The sequence below is a fragment of the Aethalodelphis obliquidens genome, unplaced genomic scaffold, assembly GCF_003676395.1.
Source record: "Aethalodelphis obliquidens isolate GAN/ISIS:26980383/991018 unplaced genomic scaffold, ASM367639v1 scaffold33, whole genome shotgun sequence".
Taxonomy (NCBI): Eukaryota; Metazoa; Chordata; class Mammalia; order Artiodactyla; family Delphinidae; genus Aethalodelphis; species Aethalodelphis obliquidens.
The window spans coordinates 18714635-18736141 of record NW_020837977.1 but is presented as its reverse complement, the minus strand read 5'-3'; the positions used below and the strand labels follow the sequence as shown (position 1 = coordinate 18736141).

The following is a 21507-nucleotide window of genomic DNA, read 5'->3' as shown; positions in this document are numbered from 1 at the left end:
AATCACCCTAAATGTGCTGCCCGTTGGCATTATCCTCAGCAGGTGTGCTCCTCATGCAGCATGGTGCCAGGTATGTCCAAGCCCACGAGCGACATGATGTCCTCATTCAGCCCACAATTAGGATCAATTTTACTTCTCGCTGAAAGCCACAAAATAGTACCTCAGGATTTACATGAGCAGGACGCCCTCCTTCCATGAATAGAGAGAAGCTGGTAGCAGCGATATATTCATACAGAGACGCTGCTTAGGAGCTAGACTCTGCCGAGGCTACAACCTGGGAGCGAGTTAAGCATTTCCTGATTCCTTAACACATGAGTTCTGGGCTCAGAACACCCATTACAGGGCTAACGGGCGCTCAGGGAGTCATGGCGCCGTGACTGATCCCCAGACGGAAGCTTATGCAGCAGCAAAATATCTCGGCATCAACCCTGAACAACTTGGGATCTCATCAGTGTGCCCTCGGGAAACCATCTGGCGGGGAGGCAAGCCCATTCCTTATTTGTACGTACACTGTTATTTACAGAGGAAGCTCTATGTATAGTTGGTGGTATTTAAACCACTTTGTGTCTCTTGACACCAGGACACGCTTTATCATGAGGTTATTTATCTGAATAGCATGCTAAAAACAAAGAAACCATAGTTTTCAAGAGGTTAAACGATAACCACCTCTTGCATGTTTAAATGACTTTGTAAACATCAGGACAGTTTCCTACTACACGTGAACAGCAGACGCCCCAGGTGTGGGTGTCTTAAGCGGAACTCCTCACCATGCAGCCACAGGAGATGCGTGTCCACACGGCGGTAAGCGAGCTGGCCACGGGCCCTGGACACGGTTTTCCTTCTTAATGACGTTGCTGCTGTCAGTGTTAAGCGTCCGGATTGGATGCCCGCTAAGCTCTGAAACCACTTTTCTTTTCTTTTCTTTTTTCCTAAACAGAGCTTTGGACTCCACGTTGCATAGGAAGGTCACAGCAGATGGGTCCTGAACGAGATCTAGGCAACCAGAAGGAAAAGGCTCGTTTCTTGGTCCCTCAAAGGAACTGGGAGTCGGCCTCGCTTCCCATCCCTAGACAGGGGCTGCATCTCCTTGCTCAGACCTCTTGCGCTCTGTCCCCACAGCCTTGATGTCTCCACTGACCTGGGTCGCTAATGCAGCCTGCATCTCACCACCTCGGACCATGAGATTTCTGAAAGTTTGTTAAAACTGCTGCCCTTCCAGCTCAGACTGCAGTAGTAATCTGAGTTAAACCTAGATCGTTGAACTCCTCTCTACCCGGAGAACTGCAGGACGACATCTCCACGACTAGTCATACTGGTTTATTTATCCCATCAGCATCCCTCAGGTGGGCAGGATCCTGAACGGTGTTTCTGACTCTGTCAGTGCCCTGGCGCTCCATCCTCATCTTAATTGGAAAGCAGAAGTCCCTGAAACACCGCTTGAAGTTTTCATCGAGAAACGCATAGAGAATGGGGTTTAGGCTGCTGTTGGTGTAGCCTAAGGCGATACAGAAGTAATAGCTGGAGAGCGCAGCCATGCTGTAGGAGCTGCTGCCCAGGGCCTCCACGAGGATGAAGATGTGGATGGGGGTCCAGCAGATGACGAAGACCGCCACCACCACCAGGACAAGCCTGGTGATGCGACGGAGGTTGCGGTCTTTCTCTCGGGAGCCGGAAAGGAGCCGGACGCTTTTTAAGCGCAGGATCATGAGGGTGTAGCAGACGATGATGATGAAGACGGGGATCACGAAGGCAAAGACGAAGACACAGATCTTCATGACGAGGTCCCACCAGGAGTAGTCGTCATCCGGGAACTGCAAGGAGCACTCGACGACGTCCATGTCTGCAGGAGGTGACAAAGCAAAGCCACGAGAGGAACATCAGTGGTTAGCTCTCCCCTGCAATTTATATAGCGCCTTCGGTTGCAAAGGTCCAATCATGGTGAGACGCTATTACCTGAAGCAGATCACCAGTTAGGAATGAATGCCGTGCATATTAACCGTGCTATCTCTGCACGTAGAACAATGGAGCTGGAAGGTCACCATCCACTGCTAACAAACACAATGCTACAGAATAAATACGATTAGCCAGCAATACGAATTATCTCGCTGTGGAATGGGCTGACGCGGGATGATTCTCAGAAGAGCTAAACTGTTCATTTAACGCATGAGTACTTATTTGCATTTCCATACATTAACAATTCTCCCAGATCAAAGGCTCTGACAATAAAAGCTAGTATCTATTTGTAATAAATGATTAAATATTTCAAACCTAGCCATTCGATTTAATAAAAGCCAACTTGTCCAAAAAACATTAAGTGGCTTACAAGAAATCACTATGTGGGTCGATAAAAATTTAAACAACATTTGTCTAAATATGACCCAGCTGTTGTGATTTAATGGAACCAGTGGTGGTCACTGTGATTGAGAGCATTGTTGAAACATGAGTAAACTTTTGAAGAAGAAAGAGACGGAGGAGGACGAAAAGGAGGAGGAGAAAATGGAAGGGGGGGGGGAGAGAAAGGAGGAAGAGAGTCACCGTCATCACCGTCATCAAGGAAGTTCATAAATCAGACACGTTTTTTACTTTTGCCAACGTTGACTATGTAACAGGTAAAACGACTATGTTTATAGGATAGCTTAGAAAATGGCTTTATTTGCTCTGCTTCTCTTTGCTGGACAGTATTCTCTTTGGAGTGACCATAATATTAGAAAGAGCAGAGACCCAGGATAAGAACATTTTATAATACAGAACTCCCACTGGGGGCCCGCTTACCCCTCCCAGGCTCCCTTTTCCCCGGGCATCAGCCACTGAGCACGGAGCAGGCTAAACTCTCTTTGTCCTGATTCTTCTTTAGATAAAAGAATCATGAACAATACTAAGTTGTAATTTTTAGAATGAAAATATTTTCTTCTGACACTGGAAAATCCGCTTCGAAAATAGTATAAGAATATTTTTCAAATAGTGAAAGAGCTCTAATAGTGGTGTTTTCTAAAACATCTTCATGCGCCCTTAATCGTATATCCCTTAGTAAAACAAGATCTTAGAATTTCGTTTAGACATACTTTAAAACACAGAGAGTATAATCATTTTGGCCAATTAATAGAGGTGACTATCTTAGAGTCATTTTCTATCAACTAAATACCATATCAAACCTTTCAATAGTAAATGAAAGCTCCCAGAAGAACTTGTAATTTTTGATTCCCTAAAAAAGCCATTGTCCAAAGTACCATTACTAGGAAGACTCCAAGAAACAAACAAGGATCTCTCTTATTTTTGGCTCTAGTGTTTATGGAAATAAGACCAAAGTCATTTTTTAAAAATCATCACTATCACCATAGAAGAAATGCATTTATTCAACACCTTTTTAGGGTGGCACGTTGCTGCCTGGCTTCCTTGAAGGTTGTTTCTTTCCTGCTTAACTTCTGTGTGTTCCAACAGTGCCGCCTTCTTGTGGCTGGCCTCAGCGTAGATGTCACCTTAGAGACATTTATACAGAGGCTGACCCATGTGAACAGACCTCTTCCCTGCAATTTATATTTTCTATATATTATACTTATTCTACTTTTATCGTTGCATAATAACAGAAGCTAGAACAGAAACCAGACAGAAGCTCTTCAGTAATAATGTGTTGCCTTTCCTAACGTTTCTCTCTCCATCCAGAATGTAAACTACCTGAGGGTAGGTAACTATCCACCCTGAATAATATTCAGTCCCTGCCACATAGGGAGGCAGGAATACACGGTGTTTGAGGAGAATAATTTGCTAAATAAACAAACTAATCCCACAAGGAAACCCTTGAATGAAAATATGGACTCAGCACAGTAGTTACTGTGGAAGAGTAACCTGTTAAGATGAGCAAGGCAACGTAAGGGCTGACGTTTATAATTTGGAGACATCTTTTAGCTCTGAGGACCAGCTTCCTCTCGCATGTAGCAGGAGCTCAAAAAACGTTTAATGAATGGGTGAAATAATCAACTGCAAGACTTTGGAAAACATCCAGTGATAGAGCCGTAAATATCCTCGGGAACGTCCATGAAGCTGAACTTGTACCTACAAGGGGAAAGGAGAGTACGGAGGCGGCCACCAAGGAGATCCAAGTCCAAGCACCCGTTCTTATTAAATGTTTGATTTCAGGAAAACAGAGTGCATCTTTATCTTTAAAGACATATCTAGGCTGAAAGTGCAGGGACAGAAAAAGATATTCACTGAAAATGGAAACCAAAAGAGAGCAGAGGAGTAGCTAGCTATACTTACATCAGACAAAACAGCCTTCGAGTTAAAAACTGTCACAAGAGGCGATTTTATATAACGATAAAAGGGTCAATTCAACAAGAGGATAAACAATTGTAAATATATATGCACCCAACACTGGAGCACCTAAATATATAAAGTATATATAAACGGAACTGAAGGGAGGCATAGACAGCGATACAATAATAGTAGGGGACTACAACATCCCACTTTCAACAATGGGTAGATTAACCACATAGAAAATCAGTAAAGAAATGGCAGACTTGAACTCAACAGATATACACAAGACATTTCACTCAAGAGCAGCAGAACAGGGGCTTCCCTGGTGGTGCAGTGGTTAAGAATCCGCCTGCCAATGCAGGGGACATGGGTTCGAGCCCTGGTCCGGGAAGATCCCACATGCCACAGAGCAGCTAGGCCCGTGTGCCACAACTGCTGAGCCTGCGCTCTAGAGCCCGCGAGCCACAACTACTGAGCCCGCGAGCCACAACTACTGAGCCAGTGTGCCTAGGGCCATGCTCCGCAACAAGAGAAGCCACCACAATGAGAAGCCCACGCGCCACAACGAAGAGCAGCCCCTGCTCGCCACAACTAGAGAAAGCCCACACGCAGCAACGAAGACCCAACGCGGCCAAAAAAAAAAAAATGCCAATGCCAATCAGCTCTGATACAGTGTGTGGAGATCACCTAAAGTACTCTTCTTGGTCACCCAGGAGTCTTGACTTGCAGTGTGAAGCATGCTAGCTGGTCTGGAGACAATCTTTCATCACATAAACAAAGCATGCTTCACAAAATAAAAGACACACGGAAAGGATGGAGCCCTCCTACAAGACTACTCTTCTCTCATTTCCTCCTCTATTAGTTTTGCCACACAAACTAATCTTCTGCTGACACTGGGGACTCTTTTCTGCCGTTGCATCTGCACTCGTCCAGCACCTCCTTCCTGGAAAACCCACATCTATCTTCATTTCCTTTCAAAAACCTAACTGAAATCCATTTCTTCTAGAATGTCATTTTCTGACAATGATTACAGGAGTTGTGGTTAAGTCGACAAGTATAACAAAACTATTTACAAGTATAACTGTAAAAATCAATTCTTTGTTTGCCCTGGGAAAAAATCACCCATCTTCTTATGTTACTTAGCCCACCGTTCTCACCCTCCCAGTGCACGTGCAGCACCTCCTCTTGAATCTAAGTTATTACGCACCAACCCCTAGGGCTCAGAAGAGTTTCCTGCAATTTTATTTCATGTGTTGTGTGTATGAAGAAACAAAATCCTGAGTGTAACTCATCATATTTTAAAGTGCTTCTCTGGTAAAGTTTGGCTTTTCTTAAAATTTACCAAGTATTATAGCTTGACACTTGCAGTGCTTATGCTGTAAACTCATTTTGTAGTTTAAGAGGAAACAGATTATGCTTCGTTTAAAAACGTGTGCCAGGCAGGACAAGCTACGATTTTAGCACCTGCCTTTCCACGGCGACCTGTACTCACAGGTGTCGTGAGCCCGCAAAATAAACTGGAGCATTCAGACAACTGCTGAAGCGATAAACAGCATTTATAAAGTCCAGAGTGATCATTCTGCTCCCCCACCCCAGTGAACTTCTATTAAGACCAAAGATATTTTCACAGCTTTACCTTCTACAAGTAAAGCTAAGCTCCTAGAGCGGTAGTTCTCACCTTGGTTACAGGTCAGAGTCACCTGGGGAGATCTTAAACATCTTGACACCCAAACTGTGCCTCAGGTCAATTAAACCGGACCCTCCGGAGTGGGACCAGGCAGCAGTATTTTCTAACGTACCCAGGTGATTCCAACACACATCCCAGGGTCAGGACCACTGTCCAAGAAATACAGGAAAAACATCAAATGTCCTGTTTGCATGGGGTAGAAAGTAACGAGTCCAAAATCTGATGCTTTTGCTTCTCTGTACTACCATCCATCTGTGAACCTAATTTTGAATGGCCTACGCCCACATGAAGCTGCCACGATAGTGGCCCGGAGGTTAACCCCTAGGGAAAAAGAGTAAACAGCCAGCACGACTCTGATGACTCAGGGTGCTTTTGGGGAGGAAGGAGCGGAGCAAGGAGGTGTATCTTAGAATTGCCAGGATGCAACAAATTGTATTTTAAAAACCCACATGACTGTGGTTCCTTATTTCATCCCCACCCCTCCAGATTCCAGTAAGCGCTTTCTGAATAAGGGATAGGTTGGGTGCCTGTGTTCCGGTCATGCCATTAACCCATCCTGTGTTTAGATGTGGAAAGGAACACAAAACTGTTTTATTTCTCATCTTCCGTGGATTTAGCATTATATTTCCGTTGGCATTTGGCTTTTCTTCTAGCTATGTGGCCTACTCACTCCCACATTAAGAGTTTGTGTAATTAGAAGTTATATTCTAAAAAATGAAACGATTTAACCAAATCACTTTGCTGAACACCTGAAACTGACACAACATTGTAAATCAACTCTACTTCAATAAAAAATTATTTGTTTTATGAACAATGATAAAATCAACAATTTTTAAATGAAATTTAAAAAGTCGCCCTTACCTTCCCTGACTCTGGTTCCTCCAAGGACTATGGCAGAGATGCCAACAGATGAAGACAGGATCCAAATACAGATGTTGATGACCTTTGCCTTCAGGGGCGTGCGGAAGTCGAGAGCCTTGACTGGGTGGCACACAGCGATGTACCGGTCCACGCTCATCATGGTCAAGGTGAAGATGCTGGTGAACATGTTGTAGTAGTCGATGGAGATGACGATCTTGCACAGCACGTCCCCAAAGGGCCAGGAGTTCATCAGATAGACCGTGCTCTGGAAGGGCATGGTCGTGGTAACCAAAGCATCTGCTAAAGCCAGGTTAAATATATAGATGTTGGTTGCCGTCTTCATCTTTGTGTATCTAAGAGACAAGACACAAGATTATTTCTCTCCATCTTCCTGTCATACCCATGATGTAAATGTGCCGCTGGGTTTTTGAGTTTGTTTTTCATTCACTTATTCTTTACGTATTTATCATCTAACATGTAAAAGGACTATTCTAGACATTAGGGGTAGTAGAAAAATGGGCAAACATTTCTGACTTTATTTAGCTTTTATTCTAGTGCTTTGTTCCAAAATCTATTTAATTTTAAAAGGGTAAAGAAACGAGTATAGACAGACAGATGAGCATACATATAGATCTTTTCAACAGACTTGCGTGTGATACAGGTCTTTATTTTGTGACTGACAATTCATTTTAATCCTACCCAGAAATGCTTGGCTTTGTTCATTTTTTAATGCTTTATTTTGTTTCACTGTGTGAAACAAGATAAAACATACCCAACTTTTCCTCGAGGAAGGTTTACCCAACTTTACTTTGAGCAATCCCTCTTTGTAATTATGTCTTTTAAAATGGTTTTTAGTTTTAAATACATTCAATTTCAATGACTACAACACAACTAAGTGTTGATTTTTGTCTACCAGTGTCCCACTAGCTTTTCATTTTAAATGCATTATGTAAAAAAAGCAGGCTGAGTTCTGCCCTTGTACACAGTATAGCATAAAACATAATCTGGTACGGTCGGTGAGAAAGAAATCTGTTTTCCTTTACTTTCATCTTGAGAGATTTATAAAGCACACAATGTGTTTCATTTTCCAATTGAGGGAACAAAAAATTTCAAAATAGGTCAGAAATATTGCCTTTCAGCCCAAATTATTTCTTTCAGTTTTAACATGAAGCTTAGAACAATTCCATTTTCTACTAAAACTGAATTAAGAAGATTAAGAAGATTGTTTTACTCAGAGAACGCTTCCTTAGGGACCTGCAGGGCATGAAATGTACCAAAGTACATCAGCGGGTTTTCTGAGGCCAAATGCTAAAATATGTTGGGAAAATCCATGTATTAATTACTTTCTACACACCTCACATTTGTGGACCTAACCGCAATTAATTCAGCCAGGTCCCATGTACCTACAAGGAGCCAGACATCAATGTTAGGGCCTTGATTTTAATTAAAAAGCTTCTTTGTAAGGAGCCAATTACGGAAAACGACTTCTACTCTGGCTGTAAAGTCAACATCAGTGGTACTGATTGATCACTGTGTCTGTGCTGCTCAATCCGTAAACGTCCACGTGACACTTCCGTGACAGGTGGTGACACAACAGCTCTGTCTCCCCTTTTGTAGTCCCTGCGGTCTGATGTGGAGTCAGACAGTCCTGCTCAGTGTACGACTTTTCTGAGTTTCAGGTCCCATGAAGCAAGGACAATAAAACCGAACTGACAGGACATGAGATAAAGGCAGGAGACAACATGACTCAAAATACCCAACACACAGGATCACACTGCACTCAGGGTCCCACCCCGGCACCAGTCTCCTTGCCTGTTTCCTCTTCCTGCCTGTGCTTGGATGAAAGCATTGTGAACACTTGTACCCAAGTCAGTACCTCTTGGCCTCCGTTTTGATGCTCTGTTAACTAAAGAGTGCCTTAATCTGGAGAGCGAGGAGTTTATTCTAAAGTATGTTTTGCTTTTACATTTTTTACTCAAATATTATTAAATGGCCCATAAGTTTTAGAAAGCGATTGAATGTATACGCCCAAGACTCCGGGCACAGGCTTTTAAAGGCACAGATAACTAAGCAAGTGCATTTCCTGAGACAGAGACAAATGTTTCTTTTTTTTTAAAACCATTTTTTAAATTGAAGTATAGTTAATGTACAATATTGTCTTGGTTTCAGGTGTACAGCGAAGTGATTCAGTTACATCCATATATCAATACACATATACATGTATTCTTTTTCAGATTCTTTGCCATTGTAGGTTATTACAAAATATTGAGTATAGTTCTCTGTGCTATACAGTAGGTCCTTGTTGATTACCTATTTTATATACAGTACTGTGTATCTGTTAATCCCAAACTCTTAATTTATCCCTCCTCCCACTTCCCCTTTGGTAACCATACATTTATTTTCTATGTCTGTGACTCTATTTCTGTTTTGTAAATAAGTTCATTTATATCATTTTTTTAGATTCCACATATAAGTGATATCATATGATATACGTCTTTCTCTTTCTGACTTACTCTGCTTAGTATGATAATCTCTAGGTCCATCCTAGAGATTACACAAGCCCCCCTTGTCACCATCCCGCTGCCACTCTTATTATGCTGTTAGTGTCACCGTTAATCACCCACCGCAGTCCTAGTAACTATTACAATCCTGCAAGATACAGCAGCCCCACTTTGTCTGAAGAGGAAGCAGCCTTAGAGATGACTCTCAGGGCTTCTCTGAATCCATCCCTAATCAGTAAAGGAATTCAGGACCATAGTCCGAAGTTTCTTAAGGAGTCAGAAATTTTATCAGAGGACTAATGGGATTCTGTGAATCCTGCTACTTCTAGCAGCCAAAGGTTGAAGAACATTCTGATAAGTGTGGTTTAGTGTGCATGATGAGGGCAGAAAACATGTGACAGGATGAAACGGGGCCTGGTCCAGGGAATGCAAATATAAAATATTAGCATCTCACCCCTCGATGGACAAATGCCGTCAGCACGTTACGGTGTTTCAGGTTCTCCATAAGCAATACCCATTTTTTTTTCAGGTGAGGAAACTCAGTAAAGAGGTAGTAAGTGACTTCCTCAAATTTGAGAGACAGTGGGAATTAAAATCTGAGCCTTCCGAGTAGTCGTCAAACTACTGCTCCAACATCATGAAAAAACAAACACCCTACTGGCCATTTTTCTGAAGAGACTCCTTTAATACAGCAAATAGCTAACGGCCAATAGAAAGCTCCAGAAGAAACACTGGTCTGGCGGAAAAAAGAGCGTGATCAAAGGCTCCCGCCCCACGGGAACCTGGCCACTACCCCACAAGCCTGGAGCCGCACCACGAGTCTGAAGGCCCCAAACGCCAGACTCAGGAGGAGGACAGCTCTACAGCACCTGGGAAGATGCAGCCCTTTTTGACCAGCGGTGGGAGAACAGCACAGTGAGAGATGGGTTTCGGCACTCTTTTCCCTGCATGATTTATTCATCCTCCTGGGCATGCTTTCCAGATACACAGCATTCTAGATTTTATGTTTAAAATAACCAGACATGATGGCTGTACTGATGTGAATTCTCAGGAGAACTTATTTGAAAACATAATAAGTTTGCTTCATTAAATTCTCCAGATATTTCCGGTTCATCTCAATGAAATGAATTTGCTATACATCCTTTTAGATTATTTACTACTGAAATTATGGTTCTTTACTCAAGGGCAGTAGCTTATTAATTTTTTTTTAAAGAAGGGAAATTCAGCCATGGTTTCTCCAGTGATCCGACTTTGAAATTGCCTCAATCTATAGTATTTTAAAGGAGTCATATTCACGTAGGTATCAGGTCCCTGATACTCTCCTACCTGCAAAGAGCAAAAGCTCTTTTAATGAGACAGAGGAGTGGGGCGTGTCTCCCATTCCTGCCTCTTGTGACTGCAGGTACCAGGCTGCTAGTGATGGACAGCCAGAAGGGCGGGCAGGCATCTCACTGGGTGCTGCAGGAGAAGGGGAGGAAGGCCGATGCAGAAGTAATGCTTTCACTGCAATAGCCAGGGCCCCAGAAACTACTCATCCTCCCTGCACTCACGGCCCTGAGACCCAGAAGAAATGTTCTAGTGCGTTCGGTGGTGCACACTGGGTGAGTGTTTATCACGCCCAACCACACCTGGTAGAAAACTACAAATCTCAAGTGACTGACATGTTGCTTCCTAGTGTACAACTATCTGGATACCTAGAAGAACATAGAATTCTTAAGTGATTTTTCCGTTTTTATACAGAAAACTGACCTAGCTAAGGTGAACCACAGGGTGCCACAGAGAAGTGACACGGTCACCCTCCTCTCTCTCTTTCGTGGGAAGGAAGTGCCCCTACAGTAGGTGGAAGCAACACAGTAAAGCAGAGACAGTTTAGAGTTGCATTGTGAGGTTAAAAGAGTTAATACTCAACAGAACCTTGGAAAATCGCTCCTATTGCCACAGCCGATCGTTAAAGCCTCAATAACTCCAGCCGTTCTTAGTCTGAAGGCTGCCCCGCTCAACTGCAGACCAGTTCCTTTGGGGTATCTCAATTCATCACGTTTTATGTTTTTCTCATTTTTCATTTAAATTCTGACTTGCTTGGCCAGTGGAGTGGGTTAAAAAGAAAAAAAAAAAGACATAAGCCTTTTATAATATTAGCTTCACTCCTAAAACCTATTCTTCTTACGTTAGTCTTCCTTATCTAAGACAAAAGCCAGCATCCCCTCCAAAGAAAGAAAGAAACAAAAAAGCATTGGCTGATTTTCTGTTAAGGAATAAATGAATGTTATTCTGAAACTATCTTTTGTTAACACGGTATCTTGTTAAGCCTGTAAAACTTGCGCCACTGAAACCATGTTAAGGCAAATCTTAGAGAGGAAACCGTCCTGCGGACATAGAATTTTAGGGTTTTAGCTGAGCACAGAGCACCCCGTCACCCTCCCACCTTCAACCGCCAACCCCCGGCAGCGACAATTGAGTGTGTCCACAGGTTAACCTGGAGTAAAGGAGATGCCTGCTGCCCAGTCCTCCCGAAGACACTGCTGGCTGCCCCAGAGACACAGCTGGAGACACGGTCAATGGAGAGGTGCTAGCTTCTCCCAGCGAGAAGTCAGTGCCTCCTGAAACTAACTCTAACACAGGCACTGGGAAAAACTGTAAAGGCAACACAATCCAAAAGGGATTCTGAAGACTACAGTTTTGCCCAAGTCTGTTAAAGCTTAAGAGCTCTATACCTGATCACCACCTTGGTTTTTTTTTTTTTTTCTCTTTCTTTCCTTTTCTTTTTTCCTGTTTTTTTCTCTTCCTTCCTTCCTCCCTCCCTCCCTCTCTCTCTCTCTTTCTTTCTTTCTTAGCAGTCATTTAGTCTCTGCTCTCTGAAACAGCTCCATGAGGATTCGGACTTCTGCGATGTCCCACAGCAAAGAAAATAATTCCATTTAGCTAATCCATATAAACAGTGTCAGTGAAGCCAATTCTCTTTTTTAAGAGCTTATCAAACAATAAAATTACTTCCAGAAATTCATGGTAGGCTCTTCTGAAAATAATTTCTGAAGTTATTTTACTATGCTTGCTTTAATGGAAATGTTGGGTATTGATTCAAAGAGAGGATTCAGGATAAATTACAACATATTTTTTTAAACCAAAGCCTAAGGTACGACTGCTGTTGGATAGCCACACCCCTCTGCCTTTCCTCTCACACCTCCCTAGGTGTCCCTTGGTGACACTATCTAAGGTCGGCTCCCTTGACTTTTTTTTTTTTTTTTTTTTTTCGGTACATGGACCTGTCACTGTCGTGGCCTCTCCCATTGCGGAGCACAGGCTCCGGTTGCGCAGGCTCAGCGGCCATGGCTCACGGGCCCAGCTGCTCCACGGCACGTGGGATCTTCCTGGACTGGGGCACGAACCCGTGTCCCCTGCATCAGCAGGCGGACTCTCAACCACTGGGCCACCAGGGAAGCCCACCCTTGACATTTGACAGAACCTGGAATACGCTGCACATACAACTGCAGTGATTACAAGCAACACTTGCAGGAGGGGGGGCTAGGACACCTGTCGTGGAAAGAGGCAGGCAGTGTAGCAGACACTCTGACTGGCTCACCCCATCCCCCCTTCCATACTTCCCCAAATTGGTTATACCACACAGTTTTGGCGGGACGGGCATAAGCTCAAGCATGGGGTCCCCACTGACTCAGAGGTGGCCTGAGTGAGTCAGATGTTCTCAGCAGAGTGGAGCGTGGGACTTCCGTCATGCCTGGGGAAGAAACACCCTGCCCCCTAATTTATGAGCCAGAGAACGGGTACCTTCGTGAGGAACAACTCCATGCCCAGCAAGCTTGGGGGCGTTAGCTGCCTTTGGAGAAGAAATCTGAGATCAGGAAATGGAACGATTTCCAGAGGATTTCTGTGCTTCTGTTGTTTTCTAAGCCCCTTACAAAGTTACCTGTTTCGGCAAATTCCAACACCGCCCAAGATGAATTATAGGGAAGCCAAAGTCTTCTACTCCAAGGGCAAAGTCAGCAGAATGATGACCCCTAGAGGTCCTTATTATGGTAGCAAAGTATTAATGGAAACTAATGAGAAAAGGAAAAGGCAAAACCTAAGACCAAGCACCAGATAATTTTCCGATTTCTGTTATTTTTTTCCTAATAATTTTCCTTGCTTATCCTTACACTCAATCTAAAAAGAAACATACCTTTATAAGAGTAAAGCTTTTCTTTAAATTAAACAAAAGAAAAAATATATGTACGTAACTTCATAAAGACTGAAGCTTGAAGTGTCTTCTTAAAGAGAACAGAAAATGGATAAGCAGTGTTTAGAGCTGAATTGTGTCCCTCCAATTCATATGTTCAAGTTCTACCCCCCAGTACTTCAGAATGTGACTGTGTTTAAAAGTAGGGTCTTTAAAGAGGTGAAATGAGGTAAAATGGGGTCATTAGAGTAGGCTCTAATCCCACATGACTGGTGTCCTTATAACAAGAGGACATTAGGACACAGAGAGTAGGGATGTCGTCTACACAGACGACCATGTGAGGACACAGGGAGAAGGCAGCCGTCTGCAAGCCAAGGAGAGAGGCCTCAGGAGAAACCAAACCTGCCAACACCTTGATCTTGAACTTCCAGCTTCTAGAACTGTGAGAAAACACATTTTTGTTGTTTAAGCCACCCGGTCTGTGGTACTTTGTTACGGCAGCCCTAGCAAACTAATACAGGCAGATGTCTAGAAGTCTGAGCTACCTGTGAGATAATCGCATAGAGCCATCCAGAAGGAGGCCAGCTGACTCTGCAGCTGGGGATGAATAAGTGGGAGAGAGATACACAGACTCAGGACTGGTCAGAATTTCCCTGACAGTTACGGCCACAAGCATGGACGACACCACTAAGAGCGATGGTCAGTTTGACAAGCCGTCTTGGCCAGGCTACAGTCTCTGAATATTCAGGGACTTACCAAGGTGTGGCTGTGAAGGTGTTTTGTAGATGTGGTTAAAGTCCATAATCAGTTGACCTTAAGCAAAGAAGATGACCCTAGATGATCTGGTGGGCCTGGTCCAATCAGCTGAAAGGCCTTAACTACAGGGCTGCGGCTTCCCTGAGCAAGAAGAGATTCTGCCTGGGGAGGGCAGCCTGCCTCTGCTGATGCCTGCGCTCGGGGCAGCAGACCTGCCTAGCCAGCCCCGCAATCACGTACGCCAATTCCTTGGAATAAACCCTCAACACACACATCCCCTACTGGTTCTGCTCCTCTGGCTGAATCCTGACTAATACGGAGGGTGTGCAAAGTGAGGACAAAGAGAGCTGAGAACGCTCTGGAAAAGAGGAGCATTTAGGGAACGTCAGGGAAGAGGGGGCTGTGATGGAGGCTGAGGAGAAACCCAGCGGATGTGGAAGGAAGTCAAGGAGAAGGTGAGACTGGTCCAGCATGCCGAATCTCCATGGGAGTCAAGGGACAGCCAGGCCGAAACGAGCATCCGGACTGTGGGAGCTTCAGCTCTGGGAGAGGAGTGTCACATCACAGGCACCCCCAAGGTGCTGGCAGGACCCAAGGACGTGGATCAAGGGCTGAGGTAAGAACATCCTACGCCAGGACCACAAACCCCAAAGCCTGGAGAGGGAGGCTGGAGTGCTTAAATTTTAAGGTTTTCAAAGTGAAAGGTTAAAGTACCCTACCATTAGGCAATTATAGCAGTTGCTACACATTAAATGATGAAAATCCTTGAAATCCTAGATTATCTTCAGAAGATACTGGACAGCATTCCAGGTGTTCAAGGTGGGAAAAGCTATGTGTAAGGCAGGTCTAAAAACAGTCAAAGCTTTTTCCACAACCCTCACTTTCTCCCCAGGTCTGAGCTGGCCATCCCAGACCTGCACCTGCCCTGCCATCCAAGCGTCCAAATTCCATCTCCAGAGTGACTTCCTAGAGAACTCAACCAGGACTCTTTTGCATGTACAATATTTCAAAAGGACGTCCTTGTCGACACAGGGAGGGGGAAGGGTAAGCTGAGACGAAGTGAGAGAGTGGCACTGACATATACACACTACCAAATGTAAGGTAGATAGCTAGTGGGAAGCAGCCGCGTAGCACAGGGAGATCAGCTCGGTGCTTTGTGACCACCTAGAGGGGTGGGATAGGGAAGGTGGGAGGGAGACGCAAGAGGGAGGGGATATGGGGATGTATGTATACATACAGCTGATTCACTTTGTTAGAAACTAACACACCATTGTAAAGCAATTATACTCCAATAAAGACGTTAAAAAACTAATGTAATGTCCCTCTCAAAAGTGATCCCCCATCTTTTCAGGCGATGCTGGTCAGCCCTCAACGTCAATCACCAAAGCTGCACTTGAATTCCACACTCTGGCTCTGCTCTGAGTTCTGATGAGCAAACCACCGCCTGCTGCAAACCATCTTCAGCCCTTTTTTCTCCTGAGCAAAATAAACCCAAGTCCATCAAGTCTCCTTCTGAGGTTTCATTTTTCAACTCTTTGACCCTGTATCAGCTTGAACAAAATGCTCCGTAACGCTCTCAGCCATGGATTTAAGCCAACTATTGTTTCAGTAGGTTGGCTTTACAGGGTGAGAAGAGAACTCTTCCCTCTTCATTTACTATCAAGTGGGGTGGGAGGAAGGATGATGTTATGTGAACTCTCTAACTCCTATTGTATTTTTAGCTGAATTTATCCCCTTCACACAAATTTTAATCTTGGATATCTTTGGAATAGATATATTCAATTTATAATTATACTTTTTTATATTTATCATTAAAAATCCTAGTCAATCTACAATGATTCTTTCTTTCTGACATGTCTAATGCTCCCAGTGGAGTTCCCTTTGCATATATTTTAAGATTCTTTATTCTTTTTAATCCTAGACTGCAGGGCTATATAAAAAGTTGTAGAGCAACTAAGAAGCCCTTCTCAAACTCAAAACTTCAAGTTCTCATTCAAGTGACAATAAGATGTATCTGTCTCACTCAAGCACTTAAATATGATATGAGAAAGAACAGAGTGGGTTTGTTTTTAGCATCCTCTTTTCATGTAACAATGTTTTATTATAAGACAACGGCCGCTGTAGCAAAGATCTTCTAAAAAATTTAATTATAGTCTAGAATACAGCTGTCTTTTCTTTTCTTTTGGTTACTATAATCTTCCCTCCAATGGAGAGCAGCCCTAAAATTACTAATGACTTAGGAAAACAAAGTGCTTTTAAAATATTCCTCCTTCTGTATGTTGTACTCATCACTGATAGAAATCCTGTAAAATGCAATAAGCAATTATGAAAAGCAAGGTTACCAAGCTAGAGACGCTAATTGTAGGTGAAAAGAGCTTTATAATATGTATTCGGAAGCTTAAATGATGGTTTTCAGTTCCAGAGCACAGATGAGGATAAAAGACCTGACATTTCCGAGAGAGAGAGAGAGAGAGAGAGAGAGAGAGAGAGGGAGGAGGGAGGGAGAAGGAAGGGAGAGGGAGGGGGAGGGAAGGAAGGAGGGGGAGGGAGGGAGGGAGAGACAGAGAGACAGAGAGAAAGGGGTGTTTGAAACATTCATGCTACTGCAGGTATTGTTCTTAAAGTTCATAATAAAGAGATATTAGTTCTTCACCCTTTCAATGTCCCTAAACAGCGTGACTTGCAGCCTTCCTTTACTTCACAGGAACTTCTCAAAGGAATCTCAGCTTTGTAGTCACTCTCAAAGGTGCAACTGCAGAGCATTAAGTCTGCCAGAAAGGGAAACTTCTCAAAGAGCATCCAGACAATGTTAGGATTTTTTTTTCCTCTTGTTTCCTATGTTGCAAGAGGCCAAAAGAGAAATCACTTCACTTACCAGAAAATTTGCATATACGTGGATATCTGGATATTTATTACTGGAAGTTGACATCAATGTATCCACAAAAGAACAATAAAATCAAACCTTCAGTTCTCACCGTGGAAGATAAAAAGCAAAACAATTTTTGGAAACCTCCAGCAGCTGTACGTTAACAGATAAATATTAGGTGGTTTACGTACAAAGGTCACTGGTATTCTAAACAAAGAAGACGGCATATCAGTACTAACAAGGCTCACGTATGGATACCAACCACCCTCAACAGTATGCTGGCTTTGCTTCATAGACCATAACACCAGTCTGACGAGCCACAGGAAATTCTTCAGTGGATTAGGTGGGCATGAATTTTATCTAAAGAAACATTTGCAAAGGGCAAAACGAAGTGCTCCAAACGGGCGCAGGCAAAAGGCCAGGCAGATGGACCAGTTTCCCTCCCACGAGACACTGACCTTGCCCCTTGCAGGGACACCCCCTGCACTCTCCCTGTCCGTAGGGTTTTCAGTAGGGGTTTGGGGGTCAGGGAGGGTCACTCCTAAATCTTCAAGACACCTCCGGCTGCTCGGCTTCGCCCTCTGCGAACCTCGAAGTCCCGCACCAAAAACTCTCCCAGGAAATCTCACTTCGAGGAGGCCACGCTCTGAGGCTTTGAGGAGCCCGACAGAACGGGATCCCCATTACCGGGCGGGCGTCCCTCCGCGCGTCCTGGTGGCCGGCCCGACCTTCCCTCCCTGCTGCGGCCACTGCGGCGCCCGGACCCCGAGCTCACCGGACGATCACGAACATGACCAGCGAGTTGCCCACCAGGCCCACGACGAACACCACGGAATAGACCGCCGTGATGATGACCGGGATGACCGGCGAAATGTGCTCGGGCTCCGGCGGCGCGTCCTCGGAGCCTGCGCTGCTGTTGCGGTCCGGCTCGGCCCAGCCCGGGAACCGGCCGCTGCCGTTGGGGGGCAGGCAGGTGCTTGGGGCGCAGGTGGAGCCCGGCTCGCCGCGGAAGATCTGGACAGGGGGCTCCATGTCGGGCGGCTGCAGCTGCGGGGCGAGGACAGGCGACACCTGCGGGCTGCGGGGGCGAGAGAACCGGCTGGACCCCGGAGGCAAACTTTGGCTGCGCCCGAGTCAGCGCGCGAGGCCGGCGGCGCCGAGGGCCCAGGGCCCGCTGATGCCCACCCCGGGGGACTGGCCTCTGGCTGCCGCCCGCGCCTGCAGACGCGCCGCGGATGCCAGGAGGGGCGGAGAGCGCGCCCGCCTTTCCCCCGGTTCCCGAAATCCGCCACCCTTGGAACCGTCCCCGGACCGCGACCCGGAGCCCCCAGGGACACGAGATCCCTGGAGCACAGTCCTCGCTCCCAAGCACGGCGCCTCGAAAGCCCAAAGCTCACCTCTGAGCCCAGAGACGCGCGGGGCGACGCAGTGATGCCGGCCCGCGCGGGTCCTCGCGTCCCCGGGTCCGCTCGGCCCTCGGGTCGCCGCGCTCCCGCAGCCCCGCGCTCCGGCTGCGGACGCCTCCCCCCGAGCGCGTCCCCGCCGCTCAGCGCGCGGCTCCCACGAGCGGAGGCGGCTGAGCCCCCGGGACGCAGCGAGGACGCGCTGGCGCCAGGGACCCCGCCCCGCCCCTGCCGGCCCGCCCGCCTGGGCCTGCGGCGCCCCCGGCCCCGCGCGCAGCCTCGGTCCGACGGCCCCCGCCGCCTGACAGTGAGCAGGTGGGCGTCGGGAAGGGTGCGCCGGTCCAGGACGAGTCAGCAGCTGGGGTACTCGCCGTGTGTCTAGAGCTGCTGCAGGCCCAGCTCTCAGGACACGTCTGCCTTCAGGTGAGGGGGAAATCGTAATTCTATTTGAGTGGCCCGTCCAAATACAGTAGCGAAATTATGCAATTGCAACGAGACCAAATCACAACATTCAAATGACTGAATATACATACATAGAATATTCTGTCCCTTTCAGCCTCCTCTGTCGGAGACGATGCACAGAACGCACCTTAAGGCAGCACCTGCGTTTCGTGGTGCTACCTGCGGAAAAGCAAGACCCCCGCCTTACTCAGGCCTCGGTGTAGGTGCAGGTAGGTGACCGTGTCTCTTTCTCCCACGTTAATCTCTGCAGCCCTCACGGTCCCTAACTACAGCACCTTTTCTCTAAAACCTCCGAGGGCCTGAGCCCCGCAGAGAAATTCGATCATCCTTCCTTCCGGTGACTCTGCCAGTGCCAGGATCAGGTTCTGCTGGTAAAAGAAACCCTCAGCACAGCGACCAAAAGGTAGGAAAGCCGAGGTCAGCTGGAGGAGGGAAACAGGACTCATCCACTGAGATGAGGGCCTCAAGGACACCGGAGAGGTTCCCCTTTCCCAGTTGGGTACTGGCGGCAAGATGCCCGAGTTTCCTGGGAGGACTCCTGTCTAAGACTGGCTGACTTACTGAGACAAACACGGGCCCTCGCTTGCTTCCTACAGATCACATCGGTGCCCACACCTGGGCACCATCATGGCCCATACAGTCATTCCATCCGCTGGCTGACAGCAGAAGGGAACCCCTACCTCTTCCAAGACACTGTGACCCCCAAAGAGGGACGTGCCCACCAGGGTCTTACCCCAGCCTGGAAATGGGCGGCTCTTCTGGGAAGCGTGCTATGAGTCCAGCAGCATCCCTTCAACCCTGGTGCCCTAGGAGTCTTGAAAGTAAGTTTTGATAAATCTTATATTTCTTTTAAGTCTGACTGCAGATTTTCATTAGAAGATGATATCTGCTTTCACAAAACATCGGAATGCTGTGACCTCCGTGGGTCTGAGGGTCCCTGTCAGGAAAATGGCAGACACATCTCGAATCTTCTCCAGATGTCTGGGGGCTCACGTCCTGACGGTGGGATCCCAGGCTGCCACCAGAGCAGCCCAGCAAGACGTTTGTTTGAAGTTCACAAAAACTGAGCAGTAACCATGTCAGAAAGTCGAAATAATACATTAAAGGAAAATAACTGAGAAGGGCGTGATTATCCATCTATCATCCTGTTACCTATCTATTTATCTGTGAATTCAGCACTGAGATACAACTGCCTCTGTGCTACACACTTTGAAAGGATGTGGACAATATCTATCCTCCTCTTGCACTTATTTATCACATAGAGGTTTTGTTTGTTTTGGTTTTGGTTTTTGTGCACACACACAGGTGGCTTGCACAGCTGGTAACGTTAGAGCTGGGTTCAAACACAGGTATTTCTGTCTCTTGCCATATGTTGATTGAACAGAATGGTTTCATGTAAAGGAGCCTCTCTTCCCCAAAAGACAAAACAATATAGACGGGGATATTTAGCAAGAACAAAAAAGAAGAAAGGGAAGGGTATTACTTGAAAAGATTTAAGGAAAGTTTTTTGTTTTTTTGCGGTACGCAGGCCTCTCACTGTTGTGGCCTCTCCCGTTGCGGAGCACAGGCTCCAGACGCGCAGGCTCAGCGGCCATGGCTCATGGGCCCAGCTGCTCCACGGCATGTGGGATCTTCCTGGACCGGGGCACGAACCCGTGTCCCCTGCATCGGCAGGCAGACTCTCAACCACTGAGCCACCAGGGAAGCCCTAAGGAAAGTTTTAAAGTGAAAAACTTTAAAGAAGTGTCCAAAAGTTGGTACAAGTCCAATAATTCAAATTCTTGATCGCCCCTTCCCATATATATATACACACTATATATAGTGTGTGTGTTAGGAGGCATTTTGCTGGAAAAATACCTCTCTAATTAAAACAGAATCCTGGAAATATACCTCTCTACTGGAAACAGAATGCAGGACTCAGACCCTTCTGTCTTTGGTGAAGGAAGCCTTTGAGCTATTGCAGGTGTACGCTGCACGTGTCTTTTAGACTGCAAAATGATGTTCTAATTTTGATCGTCGGTAAGAAACCTCTACTAGTTGGGACAGTCTTTGAAGGCAAAAAATTACTAATTATGATAAAAGTAGTTTTGTTTCATCTGAGTACTCCTATTTTTTTTTACCAAATTAATGGCCCAAATAAAGTGAAGCCGAAATGGGCAGAGCGTTAAGAAGCCTTTAGACAGCTCTGGTTGCCAGGAGAATCTGGCCTGTGTCTCTGGACAGAGAGAGGAAAGCTACCTACTCCGTGGAGTCAGGTTGACATGAAATGTTATCATGCTCTTGGAGTAAAGCTTATAAAATAGGAAGGAAAAAGAAGCTGTTGGCACTCCGCACCCTGTTATACGCTGATGTGAAACAGGTTATTGAACTTACTAGCACTTTATCCCTACCTGCCATTCTGCTCGATGCAAACGCTATGTTTATAACTGCAAGTAAAGCTCTTGTAAAGCTGAGCGTGTGTTCAGTGATTTTTATTGACTGGTGCTACGAGCATCTTGGGTGATGGGTGCTCTGGCATTTCTGTCACATAGACTAGAGAACCCACCAGC

The 21507-nt window shown here is 45.9% G+C and overlaps 1 protein-coding gene across 1 annotated transcript; it reads right to left on the bottom strand.

The window, feature by feature from the left end:
* Positions 1 to 1302: 1302 nt before the first annotated feature.
* On the bottom strand, positions 1303 to 18176 carry OPRK1 (opioid receptor kappa 1). Its single transcript, XM_027127872.1, has 3 exons — positions 17869 to 18176; positions 6800 to 7152; positions 1303 to 1840 (listed from the first exon to the last, which is right to left on the bottom strand). Exons 1-3 carry the CDS (start codon positions 18123 to 18125, stop codon positions 1308 to 1310), a joined length of 1143 nt encoding a protein of 380 aa, XP_026983673.1. The 5' UTR covers positions 18126 to 18176; the 3' UTR covers positions 1303 to 1307.
* Between the last annotated feature and the right edge of the window lie 3331 nt (positions 18177 to 21507).